Raw genomic sequence first — 14,284 nt, 5'->3', positions numbered from 1 at the left:
GTTTGAGTGGTCTGTGTTTTTTCAGGAGTTTGTGTGGTCTGTGTTTTGTTTCAGGAGTTTGAGTGGTCTGTGTTTTTTCAGGAGTTTGAGTGGTCTGTGTTTTGTTTCAGGAGTTTGAGTGGTCTGTGTTTTTTCAGGAGTTTGAGTGGTCTGTGTTTTGTTTCAGGAGTTTGAGTGGTCTGTGTTTTTTAAGGAGTTTGCGTGGTCTGTGTTTTTTCAGGAGTTTGAGTGGTCTGTGTTTTTTCAGGAGTTTGCGTGGTCTGTGTTTTGTTTCAGGAGTTTGAGTGGTCTGTGTTTTTTCAGGAGTTTGCGTGGTCTGTGTTTTGTTTCAGGAGTTTGAGTGGTCTGTGTGTTTTTTTTGGCAGTTTGCCTGGCCTATGTATTTTGTGGAAGCTGTTGTGTGGGTTTATTACTGGGACTCTCTCAGTTGTAATCCCTGCTCCGTTCCGCGATGGAAACCCAGTTCCTGCTCCTGCTGCTGCCACCGCTTCTCTACAGCTTCTGCCCGAGCTCCGGAGCCCCGACTCTCCCGGCCGTGCCCAGCCAGCAGCTCCCAAAGAGCGACCCCACTCCCGGGAACAGCCCAAAACCAACCACCCAAACCGGAGAGAGTTTTCCCCAGCACAGCACAGGTAGGAGCTCCGAGAGACAGCGACAGGGATCACGGCACACGGGGATTCATCCTGGAACAGAGGGATCGATCCCGGGACAGGCGCAGCGATCCTGGGACAAAGGGGATATTCCCGATGTAGAGGCAGCGATCCTGGGACAGAGGGATTGATCCTGGGACAGGGGCACCGATCCTGGGATGAAGGGATTGATCCCAGGACAAGGGCAGCGATCCTGGGACAGAGGGATTGATCCTGGGACAGGGGCACCGATTCTGGGATGAAGGGATTGATCCCAGGACAAGGGCAGTGATCCTGAGACAAAGGGATTGATCCTGGAACAAAAGCAACAATCCTGGGATTTATTCCCAGTGCAGAGGCAGTGATCCTGGGACAGAGGGATTGATCCCGGGACAGCGGCAGTGATCCTGGGACAGAGGGATTGATCCCATGGATGGATTATCAGTTGGCAGGAGAGATTATGGTAAACATGGGTGTTTATATGGATGTTGGTAACATGGATCTATATTTTATTCCCCCATGAGAAACGGGCATCTCTGCCTGGACTAGCATCTATTGCCCATCCTTAGTCACCTCTTAAGAAGGTGCTGCTGAGCTGCCTTCATGAATTGTTGTAGTCCATGTGCTGTGGATTGACCCACAATGTCCTTAGGGAGGGAATTCTGGGATTCTAACCAGCAACACTGATGGAATGGTGAAATATTTCCATGTCAGGATGGTCTTGGAGGGGATGGTGTTCCATGTGTCCATGTGTTGTGGCATGTGAACATGGACTGCTTCAGTATCTGAGGAGTCATGAATGGAGCTGAACATTGTGCAATCATCCCCACTTCTGACCTTATGATGGAGGGAAGGTCATTGATGAAGCAGCTGAAGATGGTTGGACCTGGAACACTACCCTGAGGAACTCCTGCAGAAATGTCCTGGAGCTGAGATGGTTGACCTCCCACAACCACGACCATCTTCCTGTGTAAAAACTGGAAGAACTGCGGATGCTGTAAATCAGGAGCAAAAACAGAAGTTGCTGGAAAAGCTCAGCAGGTCTGGCTGCATCTGTGAAGAAGAAATCAGAGTCAATGTTTCGGGTCCAGTGACCCTTCCTTGTTCTGAGGAAGGGTCACCAGACAAAAAACGGCAACTCTGATTTTTCCTTCGCAGATGCTGCCAGTCCTGCTGAGCTTTTCCAGCAACTCCTATCATCTTCCTATGTGTCAGGTATGACTCCAACCACCAAAGAATTTGCCCCCTGATACCCATTGATTCCAGTTTTGTTCAGGCTCCTTGATGCCACACTCTGTCAAATGCAGCCTTGATGTGAAGGGCTGTCACTCTCTCACCTCACCTCTGGAATGCAGCTCTTCTGTCCATGTTTGATCCAAGGCTGTAGTGAGGTCAGGAGCTCAGCAGCCCTGGCAGAACCCAAACTGGGCGTCACTGAGCAGGTTATTTCTGAGCAGGTGCTGCTTGATATTACTGTTACTGATACCTTATTGTTAAACTGGAGAGGGTTCGCAAAAGATTTACCAGGATGTTGGCAGGAGTGGAGGGTTTGAGTTATAAGGGGAGGCTGGATAAGGTGAAGATTTCAGAAGTAGGGTCTAGGTCCAAAACATCAGCTTTCCTGCTCCTCTGATGCTGCTTGGCCTGCTGTGTTCAACCAGCTCCACACCTTGTTATCTCAGATTCTCCAGCATTAGCAATTTCTACTCTCTCTGGATAAGGTCGGACATCTTTCACTGGCACGTTGGAGGTTGAGGGGTGACCTTGTAGAAGTTTATGGAATCATGAGGGATATAGATAAAGTGAATATCATTTTCCTAGAGTGGGGAATTTCAAGATTGGGGCATATAATTAAGGTGAGAGTCCATGGATGGGAGGTTGCCTTCAGCGATGGCTTGGCCTGTGCACCACCTTCTGTAGTTTCTTACGGTTCTCCACAGAGCAGAGTCTATGACATTACTGACAATCGAGAGTAGACTAATGGGGCAGTACAAGATAATGTGTGGCTTAGAAAGGGTGGACGCTAGGAAGTTGTTTCTGTTTGGCGGGGAGACTAGGACCCGTGGACACAGCCTTAAAACTAGAGGGGGGTAAATTTAAAACGGAAATGAGACGACATTTCTTCAGCCAGAGAGTGGTGGGCTTGTGGAATTCATTGCCAGAGAGTGCAGTGGAGGCCGGGACGTTAGATGTCTTCGAGGCAGAGATCGATAAATTCTTGATCTCAGAAGGAATCAAGGGCTGCGGGGAGAGTGCAGGGAAGTGGGGTTGAAATGCCCATCAGCCATGATTAAATGGCAGAGTGGACTTGATGGACCGAATGACCTTACTTCCACTCCTATGTCTTATGGTCTATGGTCTTATGGCAGTAACTAGTCAGTGGGAGTTGACCTGCTTTTTGTGTACAGGACATACTTGGGTAATTTTCCACATTGTCGGGTAGATACCCATGTTGTAACTGTACTGGAACAGCTTGGCTTGGGTAGTGGCAAGTTCTGGAGCGCAGGTCTTCAATGCTATTGCCAGAACGTTGTCAGGGCCCAAAGCCTTTACAGTATCCAATGATTCCAACCGTTTCTTGATATCACGTGGATTGAATCGAATTAGCTGAAGACTGATATCTGTGATGCTGGGGACCGCTGGAGGAGGCTGAGATGGATCATTCACTCAGCAATTCTGGCTGAAGATTGTTGCGAATGCTTCAGCCTTATCTTTTGCACTGATGTGCTGGGCTCTTCCATCATTGAGGATGTGGATATTTGTGGTGCCTCGTCCTCCAGTGAGTTGTTTAATTGTTCATCATCATTCACAACTGGATGTGGCAGGACTGCAGAGGGATCTCTTAGCTCTGTCTTTCACTTGCTGCTTTCACTGTTTGGTGTGTAAGTCGTCCTGTTTGGTGGCTTCACCAGGTTGATACCTCTTCTTCAGGTATGCCTGGTGCTGCTGCAGTCATGCCCTCCTGCACCCTCCATTGAACCAGGATTGATCCCCTGGCTTGATGGTAATGGTTGAGTGGAGGATATGCTGGGCTATGAGGTTACAGATTGTGCTGGAGTACAATTCTGCTGCTGTTGATGGTCCACAGCATCTCATGGATGCCCAGTGCTGAGTCGCTAGATCTGTGTGAAGTCCATCCCATTTAGCACAGGGATAGTGCCACACAATGCGATGGCAGTCATTAAGAATGTAATAACTGAGCATTTGGAGTCAATCCCAGACAGCATGGATTCGCTAAAAGGAGATTGTGCTTGACAAATCTTCTTGAATTTTTTGAGGATGTGATCAGTAAAGTAGGCAAGGGTGAATCAGTAGATGTTGTGTAGCCGGACTCTCAAAAGACGTTTGATAAGATTCCACAAAAGGGATTAGTAAGAAAAATTAAGGCTCGTGCTACCGGAGGTAAAGTATGACATGAACAGAGAACTGGTTGGCAGACAGAAAGCAGAGAGTTGGAATAAACAGGTCCTTCTCGGAGGGGCAAGCAGGGACGAGGGGGGATACCACAGGGTTCATTGCTGGGACCCCAGCTATTCACAATATATATTAACAAGTTGGATGAAGGAACTGAACGCAATATCTCCAAATCTGCAGATGACACTAAGCTGGGTGGCAGTGTGTGCTGTGAGAAGGATGCTCAGAGGCTGCAGGGTGATTTGAACAGACTATTGATTGGGAAAATACTTGGCACATGCAGTATATTATGGATAAATGTGAGATTACTCACTTTGGTGGCAAAAACAGAAAGGCAGATTATTATCTGAATGGTAGCAGTTTAAGAAAAGGTGAGGTGCAATGAGACCTGGGTGTCATGGTCAAATACTCACTGAAGGTTGGCGCGCAGGTGCAGCAGGCAGTGAGGAAAGCTAATGGCATGCTGTCGTTCACAGTGAGATGATTTGAGTATCGGAGGAAGGATGTCTTGCTTCAGTTGTATAGGGCCTTTGTGAGGGTACACCTAGGGCATTGTTTGCAGTTTTGGTCTCCCAGCCTGAGGAAGGACATTCCTGCTATTGAGAGAGCCCAGCGAAGTTTCAGTAGTCCTGAAGAAGGGTAATACCTGAAATGCTGACTGCTCCTTTCCTCCAGATAGTGCACAGCTTGCTGTTTTCATCCTGCTCCTGCATCTCTACCAGAGGTTCACTAGGCTGTTCCCGGGATGGCAGGACTCTCATATGAGACAAGGTTGGATCGACTGGGCTTGTACTCACTGGGATTTAGAAGAATGAGGGGAGGATGCTCATTGAAACATATAAATTCCTGATGGAAACATATAAATTCCTGATGGGACTGGCCAGGTTAGATGCGGGAAGAATGTTCCTGATGTTGGGGAAGTCCAGAACCAGAGATTACAGTTTAAGAATAAGAGGCCATTCAGGACTGAGATGACAAAGAATTTCTTCACTCAGAGAGTTGAGAACCTGTGGAACTCTCTCCCAGAGGAAGCTGTTGGGGCCAGTTTATTAGATATATTCAGGAGGGAGCCGGACATAGCCCTTGCTGCTAATGGGATCAAGGGATATGAGGGCGAAAGTAGGAACGGTATATTGAGATTGTAGGATCAGCCATGATCATATTGAATGGTGGTGCAGGCCCAAAGGGCCGAATAGCCTACTCCTGCACCTGTTTTCTATGTTTATGTAGTTAAAACCAGATGGGGCTTTATTGCCAAGAAAAGGGCTGTTTATCCCCAGCATGTGGTAATAGAGGACAGAACTCCAAAAATGTGCTGTTCATCTGCAAAAGTGGACATTAATGTCATGGTGGTGGCAAAAATCCCATAACCTGGAGTATTACTCAGGTTGGGGAAAATGGACTAATCAATGCTAGGATCAGGGTGTTAATCTTAGCATTTGATGATAGAGTCCTGAAGAAATAGAGAATTAATTCTGAATTGAAGGATTGTGTAATAGACATGAAGTTGAAGATTTGTCCTTTGAATTCCCCTCATCTGAAACAGAATTTTGATACGCGTACAGTTGGGCTATTTCCAGAGAAAACCCTGGATTTGATGTCTGTCTTCAGTGAAATTCTTTTGTTAATGACTCACAATCAGTGTGCCAAGAGGAGACTGGAATTCATCTTGGCACTGAGTATTAATCCAGAGTTTGGGATATTAATTGCAGGAGAGGGGTATGAATTTTGACAATTTTCTTGTTCGTTTGGCGTGCAGTGTTGTGATGAGGAGAATTGATTTGTTGACATTCTTCAGTACAATGACTCTGAGCTCTTACATACAAACTGTAGAAGTTGTTGATGTTTTGCCAACTGATTTGTAAAACAGTGTATTTGATATATCAAAGATTAGTGCTTGGGGGCTGGAATGAAATGTAATATCCTGTGAGCCTGTGCATTCCAATGTGGCCGGAGGCTGCAGCTGAGCCTCAGTACAGATGTGATAAGAACTCGTTGGAAAGCTTCCCCTGTTCCTGGAAACTCACTCTGTCAACTCAGCATTGACACAGACTCAGTCGAGCAGCACGCCAACAGTTGGACAGCCTTCAGTTACATGTTGGAGACTGTGCTGACACAGCTCCCACTGGAGAACAGGCGTACAGTTGGAATATTTGACTGTTGGCAGGCTCGGAGCAACACCACATACTCTGAAACAAACTGTATCCAACAAAGGACCCTCACTCACACTGGATAACATTCAAATACTTCTCACACACATATTGTACCGCATCCAACTCCCCCCCCACCCCACCCATCGCCAACACAAACACTGCACCACTTCCAACTCCCCCCCCCCCCACACCCCACCCATTGCCAACACAAATGCGGTACCCCTTCCAACTCCCCCACCCTCACAATCACACTGCACCTCATCAAACTCTCCCACCCTCACACACACTGTACCCCTTCCAACTCCCCCACCCTCACACACACACTGCACCTCATCAAACTCCCCCACCCTCACACACACACTGTACGCCTTCCAACTACCCACCCTCACACACACACTGCACCTCATCAAACTCCCCCACCCTCACACACACACTGTACGCCTTCCAACTACCCACCCTCACACACACACTGCACCTCATCAAACTCCCCCACCCTCACACACACACTGTACCCCTTCCAACTCCCCACCCTCACACACACACTGCACCTCATCAAACTCCCCCACCCTCACACACACACTGTACGCCTTCCAACTCCCCACCCTCACACACACACTGCACCTCATCAAACTCCCCCACCCTCACACACACACTGTACGCCTTCCAACTACCCACCCTCACACTCACACACTGTACCCCATCGAACTCCCACCCTCACACACACTGTACCCCTTCCAACTCCCCCACCCTCACACACACACTGCACCTCATCAAACTCCCCCACCCTCACACACACACTGTACCCCTTCCAACTCCCCACCCTCACACACACACTGCACCTCATCAAACTCCCCCACCCTCACACACACACTGTACCCCTTCCAACTCCCCACCCTCACACACACACTGCACCTCATCAAACTCCCCCACCCTCACACACACACTGTACGCCTTCCAACTATCCCTCCCTCACACACACACACTGTACCCCATCCAACCCCCAACCCTCACACACGCACTGCACACATCCAACTCCCCCTCCCTCACACACACACTGCACCTCATCGAACCCGCCCACCCTCACACACACGCTGAACCCATCCAACTCCCCACCCTCACACGCACACACACTGTACCCCATCGAATCCTGCACCCACACACTCACACACTGTACCCCATCGAATCCCGCACCCTCACATAAACACACAGTTTGTGGATGACACATATTGGTTGGGGGTGGTTGACAGTGAGTTGGAAGGGGTTAGGTTCCCGGGGGATAGAAATGGATTGTTCAGATGGGATGAGTCTTGGAAAAAGTAATAAGACCATGGAGTTTTGGCAGGACACCAGGAAGGTCAAAGAAACAGAGGGGTTTGGAGTGTTTGTCCACAGAATCCTGAAAGAGACTGGATAGGTTAATAAGGTAGTTCAGAAGGCAGATGGGTCACTTAGCTTTATCAGTTAAGCTCAGTAGAGATTATAAAAGCTGAGGGGTCATGCTGGAGCTCGATAGGATTTAGGTTAAGCCACATCTGGAGTGCTGTGAGAAGGATGTGATTGCACTGGAGGGCATGCAGAAGGAGATTCGTCAGGCTGATGCCTGCGACAGGGCAGCTCAGTGACAGCAAGAGGCTGGATAAGCTCAGGTTGTTATTGTTGGAGCAGAGAAGGTTGAGGCGGGGAGGGGACCTGTTGGAGGTGTAGAAGGTTATGAGGGGCATGGACAGAGTGAATGGAAAGCAGCTGTTCACCATAGGTGAAGAGTCTGCAATAAAGTGGCATAGTTTTGAAGTGAAAGTCAGGAGGTTGTGAGGAGATTTGAGGAGATGTTTCACCAACAAGGTGGTGGGGGCTCTGGAATCCACTGATGGGAGGGGAGTTGAGGCAGAAAACTTTACAAGCTTTTAAAAGCAGTAGGATGAGCACTTGAAATGTCATAACATTCAAAGCTGTGAGTTAAGTGAAGGAGAGTGGGGCTGGTATCAGTAATTGTACCTTATTGGCTGCACAGACTAGATGGGCTGAAGGGCCTTCACTGTATTGTGAGATTTTCTGATTCCAGGATGTGCTGGGAGGACATCTGTATGACAGGTCAGCGCTGTGAGGAGGCATGTTCCATACCCCCCCCCCCCCCCCCCCACCGATCGCATGGGTGTTTCTGTGCCTCTGTGAGGGTGGTCCCTGCTTACTGAAGGGATTGCACCATTGGAAGGGTCTGTCTAACTGGGCTGTCTGAGCCTATGGTTATATGCCAGGGCAGGTGATAGAGGTGCTAATACACAGTCTCTGCCAATGGAGATTCTGTGCCAGTTGGGCATTCTCTCTGTCTCCGTCTCTATCACAGTGAAGCAGCATCTGTTTCTGCTCCCTGAGACCCAGTTCTCCTGCTGTCGTAACGTTATATCTCATGTTTTGCAGATGCTGTGAGGAACAAAAAACAAAGAAAGGAAACGGTGAAGGAGACAGTGAGAGTAGTGAAGAAAAAGAAGAAGGTGATAAAGGTTGTTGAAGAGGGAGAGAAAGCTCAGAAAGGTGTGTTGATCCTGTTAAATCTAAACACGTGCAGAATGACAGGATAGAGATTGTTGTCTGACATTCCCACATTCCCAGCAATTGATCAGGAACGGTCCTGATTGATTATCCACAGGGACAGTGTGATCATGTGACTGGCCGAGCTATCCAGTTAGTAGCTGCCACTGGGGGCTTCAAACCCCATCACACCAGCTCGTGGAATTTTAATTCCCTTCACAGATCAGGAATTGAAAGCTAGATCGGGGACTTCCACCAATTGTTATTAAAAACTCATTTGGTTCACTAATGTCTGCTGTCCCCTCCACCCCCACCAAATCCCTCAATCCCTTTAGCCGCAAGAGCTATATCTATCTCCTTAGTTTAAAACAATGAATGTTTTGATCTCAACCACTTTCTATGGTAGTGATTTCAATGGGCCGTGCACTCTCTGGGTGAAAACATTTCTCCTCATCTCAGTCCTGAAAGATTTATCGCTTTTCCTTGTGCACCTCATTCCAGACTCTTCCACCATTAGAAATGTCCTTCCTGCATCAAACCCACTCTAGTCCCATTAGAATTTTATCTGTTTCCACAAGAAATCCCCTCTACATTTTCTGAGCTCTAGTGAAAAGAATCATTAGCATAATCAACTCAACTTCTCCTCATACATTAGTTGTGTCATCCCAGGGATCACTTTGGTAAACCTTCGCTGCACTCCCTCGATAGCAAAAACATCCTTCCTCAGAATTGGATACCAAAGCTGCTCAGTTTTCCAGGTGTGGTCTCATCAATGTTCCAATCCGATCAATGTCAATGGATAGTGTGGACGATGGTGACTGGACCTGTCCCCTCTGTCTCCAATTTCTCCTTCAGTCCTGAGGAGATGACATTAACCTTGGCACCGGGCAGAACACCAGCCTGCAGGACTCCTGCTCCCAGCTGCAGAGAACAGTCTATCCATCCTCTAATGATATTGTCCCTTCCTGCAACCTCATTGCTCTCTTCTCCCCCCACTTAACTGTCTCCCTGTCCCAAGGTGCTGTGGTCAATTTGTTCATCGTCCCTGCATTCCCCATTCTGGTCCACACAGCTTGCAGGAAGGTGGCAACTGTTGGGCAGTTGCAAAGGACACGGCTCCTTTATGTGAGCCTCCTGGGTGCCCTGCCTCGCCTGCAATAACACCGCCCTGTCCTGATCACAGACCAATGAATGACATGGTCTGACGGGTGTGACACCCTCTGAAGTAAACTGCCCAGGTAACATTCCTGTTCCCTAATGGGATGTAATATCTGCAAGCTCAGACTCCAGCTCCTCACGTCAGACCTGAAATTCCTAAAGCTGCAAACACTTATTACAGAGTGTTTACTCTGGACCACACTGGTGTCCAGCAGATCCCACATGCTGTAGTAGCAACACATCACCCACCCTGTCATCATTGTTGTATTTGATTTAACTTATAGATTAATTATTCAGGATCCCCTGCCCTTTACCCTTCACTGTCCTGACACATTGTTTTTTATAATTAAAAAACCATCTGTGCAAGATCTGTGTCATTTTGGGACTCATTGCCTTTTCCTGATCTAAATTGTACTATAGAGTGCCCACCTCTGGGATTAGAATCCCTGGGAGTCGAGGACAGTCAGCTGACAGCATCTAGCATCCTGAGAATTGGGCTGGGACCTCATCGAGGGCGTCTCAATATACAGGTCAGTGTTGTCAAAGATCCACACATTTTCTCTCTAACATTCAGCTCATTGGTTTATTTTTCACTGTGGCTGAGCCAACATTAGTTACTCATCCCTAACTGCTCTGGAGAGAATGCTGGTGAGGAACGTAATGGAGTTAAAGAGTGATAAAGGACAGTTTCCAACTAAGGGCGTTAAAGGAAATGGGGAGCACATTGAACTTCCAGAGTCTAATTGCAGTGATTCCTGAAAAATCACCGCCAATGCCTTTACAATCTCCTCAGCTGGCTCCTGCAGAATTCTGTGGTGTAGTCCATCTAGCCTGGGTGATTTATCTGCCTTCAGACCTCTCAGCTTCCCCCAGCACCTTCTCCTTAGTGTTGGTCACTGCACTCACTTCTGCCTGCTGACTGTCTTGAAGTTCTGCAGTGCTGCTGATGTCTTCAACCACAAAAACTATCGTAATGTACCATTCGGTATTTTGTGCCCCATTACTACCTTTCCAGACTCACTTTCGAACAATCCAATGTCCACTCTTGCCTCTCCGTTACCTTTTAGATATATAAAAAACCTCTTGTAATCTTCTTTTATATTACTAACTAGTTTACCCTCGTATTTCATCTTCTCCCCCCACCCCTTATTGTTTTTGTAGCCACCCTCTGCTGGCTTTTAAATCCTCTGGCTTCCCACTTATCTTCAAGACATTTATACTTTTTTGTTTGCTTTTCTGATGTCCCTGGCTTCCTCATCCTCCCTTAGTATGTTCCTTCTTCCCCGGGATAAATTTCTGCTGTGCCTCCAGAATGAATAAATGTTGTTTATCATACACACACTGTGAGCCCGGCTGATGATCCGAAGTTTGTTGTCAGCATAATTCTTCACACACTCAGGTTTTTTTTAGCAAAGAAAGATTAGTGGTCAACTGCTGCGTACTCCGTGTATCTGTACCTATCAGAGTCCTCTGCTAACCAGCCAGCCCGTTGCTCTCCTAAAGTTTCAGAGTTATTTTCCCTACACGCTGACATTGCTGTATCCTGTCCTGATGAGTCAGCAGCTGACTAGCTTTATTTGATTAGATTCCTGCTGAGATCTGGCAGCAGCTTAAGGAGATCCCACTGGCTTTGGGATGAGACTCAGAACCCTCCTCAAGAGAATTTTTCCAAGAATCAGAGGCCTCTCCCATTGAGGCCAGCAGTTTCAGGCAGCGTTCCCTTTCTCTCCCTGATCTCTCTCTCTCTCTCTCTGTCCCTCTTTTGCTTTTGTTTAGGCTGGCCTCAATGACGGTGACTGGTATGATGGGGCCTGGTGTGCTGGCATAGAGGACACTGAACAATGGCTGCAGATTGATTCCCGTCGCCTTACCAAGTTCACTGGGATCGTTACACAGGGCAGAAATTCCATCTGGAGGTGAGCCATGGGAAATGATACCTTTCATCTCTCTTTGGCATTTTAACTTGTGTGTCTTTGTCTGGTCAGTATAAGCTGTGATGACACTCGGAGGCAGCGAGTGGCTGGATGGGGTTCGGGCTGAGGGAAGTGGTGTGCCACAGGGAAATACAGAGTGAGAAAGGTCTTCATGATTAAATATTATCTGATGGGACATGGGCATTGCTGGCTGGTCAGCATTTATTGCCCATCCCTAGTTGCCCTTGAGAAGGTGGGGGTGAGCTGCCTTCTTGAACCGCTGCAGTCCCCCTGCTTTGGGTTGACCCACAATGCCCTTAGGGAGAGAATTCCAGGATTTTGACCCAATGACAGTGAGGGAACGGTGATATATTTCCAAGTCAAGATGGTGAGTGACTTGGAGGGGAATTTACAAGGGGTGGTATTCCCATGTATCTGCTGCCTTTGTCCTTCTAATGGGTAGGGGTGGACGTGAAGCCCCCACCTCCCCCAGGCGAGATCAGGAACCCAGGAACGGGGGTGGGGGGTCAGCCCAGTCATCCCATTGAACCTGCCCTGCCATTCAATCCAATCATGGCTGATCAAAATCTTCATTGTATTTCTCAGATCTGATCCCCATAACCCTGTACTATGAGGAACCCAAAATTTCTCAATCTCTACTTTCTACATACTCAAAGACAGTGCCTCCACAGCCTTCTGTCTCAAATTTTCCAAAGGTTTACAACCCTGTGATCAAAAACAAAGTCTCCTCATCCCCGAATTCAGAGGCACCCAGTGTCAGACTCCCACCCTAGAACCCATCTATCCTTGAAAGGGTTTTCTACATTTCAATGAGATCACCTCTCGCACTTCAGAACTCTTGAATACAGGCCCAGTTTGTCCAGTCTGTCTTCATAGCAGTGTCCCACCATCGCAGAGAAGGGTCACTGGGCCTGCAACACAAACTGGGTTTCTCTCTCCTCGGATGCTGCATGACGCGCTGAGTTTCTGTGGCATTTTCTGTCTTTCTTGGTGCTGAGCCTTTGTTGCAGTCCCATTATGAGAATGAGATCTTTCCTGAAAAGAGGTGACTGTTAGAGGAATAGATGCATTCAGAATCATCTTTCAAAATCCTATCAGCTTGGTTTGTGCAGATTGCATTGACCCACTTTAGAGACTAATGTTGAACCATCACTTTAATGTGGGGATCATCAGGCAATGAGTGGGTACAGATCATTGACAAAAACTGTAGAAAAGACCCCAGCAGTCCAGTCGAGCTCCTGTACAACTTTCCTTAGTGCTGCTGTACTCAACTCCTCTCATGATCAAGGCTAACGTTCTCTTCACCTTCCCAACAGCTTTCTGCACCTACATGTTAGCCTTCAGTGATATTTCACCCAGGTCCCTTTGTACATCTACATTTTCCAGCCCCTAACCAGTAAAGAAATACTCTGCACATTTGTTTCTGTGACTAAAGTGGATAACTTCACATATTTCCACATCATATTCTGTCTGCCGAGTTCTGGCCCATTCACTGAGTTTGCTTTACCTCTTCCTCACAACACATATTCCCACTGAGAGATAGTAGGAACTGCCGATGCTGGAGTCTGAGATAACAAGGTGTGGAGCGAGAGGAACACTGCAGGCCAGGCAACATCAGAGGAGCAGGAAAGCTGATGCTTCAGGTCAGGACCTTTCTTCTGCGCTTAGTTTTGTATTGTTCACAAATTTGGAAAGATTAAGATTGATCCTCACCTCCAAATCATTGATAGATATTGTGAACCATTTGGGTCCAAACAATGACTGATGTGATGTCCTGTTTGTCAGAGACCATCAACATGAGAATTACCCATTTTTTCCTGATTTCTATTAGTCAACCATTAAACCATGTCAATATGTTACCTCCTGTACCTTGTGCTTTCATCTTTCCAACCAGTCTTTTGTAGGTACTTTATCAAAAGCAAGCTGACGATTTGAGTATATACCATGTTATTAATGTTGTGCAGGAAGGTTGTGGGGATTACACGTGATATACCATGAGTAATTTGCACATAGATTGGACAAACCAAACCAAACCAAACCTGCAATAAGATAACAAAGTGTGGAGCTGGATGAACACAGCAGGCCAAGCGGCATCTCAGGAGCACAAAAGCTGACATTTCGGGCCACACTTTCTTATCTTGAATTCTCCAGCATCTGCAGTTCCCATTATCTTTGATCTCAATTCAAACCTGCAATAATGTTGTTTAAGAGGATCTCCTGGGGATGCGTGCTGAATGTCAATCCAACCAGCGAATGGGTGAATAGAGAAAAGGTAAGTGTTGCCTTATCAGGCCCTGCCAAAGTTTCAGAGCCCATTGCTGGATCTGAGGCATGTCCATCCTGGGCCTCCTGCAGTGCCATAACGATGTCACCCAAAGGTTGCAGGAACAGCAACTCATATTCCGCTTGGGAACCCTGCAGCCTAATGGTATCAACGTGGATTTCAAAATCTCCCCTCCCCCCACTG

General features: G+C 47.5%; 1 protein-coding gene across 1 annotated transcript in view; it reads left to right on the top strand.

Moving 5' to 3' along the window:
- The first annotated feature begins 376 nt into the window (after positions 1-376).
- Positions 377-14,284, top strand: part of LOC125456136 (inactive carboxypeptidase-like protein X2) — an 83,550-nt gene continuing 69,642 nt past the window's right edge. The window contains exons 1-4 of the mRNA XM_059650821.1: positions 377-632; positions 8,615-8,728; positions 10,304-10,413; positions 11,660-11,799. Coding sequence (XP_059506804.1) covers positions 452-632; positions 8,615-8,728; positions 10,304-10,413; positions 11,660-11,799 — 545 coding nt within the window. The 5' untranslated portion in view covers positions 377-451. The remainder of the gene's footprint in view (positions 633-8,614; positions 8,729-10,303; positions 10,414-11,659; positions 11,800-14,284) is intronic.

This window comes from Stegostoma tigrinum, chromosome 1, assembly GCF_030684315.1.
Source record: "Stegostoma tigrinum isolate sSteTig4 chromosome 1, sSteTig4.hap1, whole genome shotgun sequence".
In the NCBI taxonomy this organism is placed as follows: Eukaryota; Metazoa; Chordata; class Chondrichthyes; order Orectolobiformes; family Stegostomatidae; genus Stegostoma; species Stegostoma tigrinum.
The sequence above is the reverse complement of the archived record's forward strand: the minus strand, read 5'-3'. Positions and strand labels throughout refer to the sequence as shown.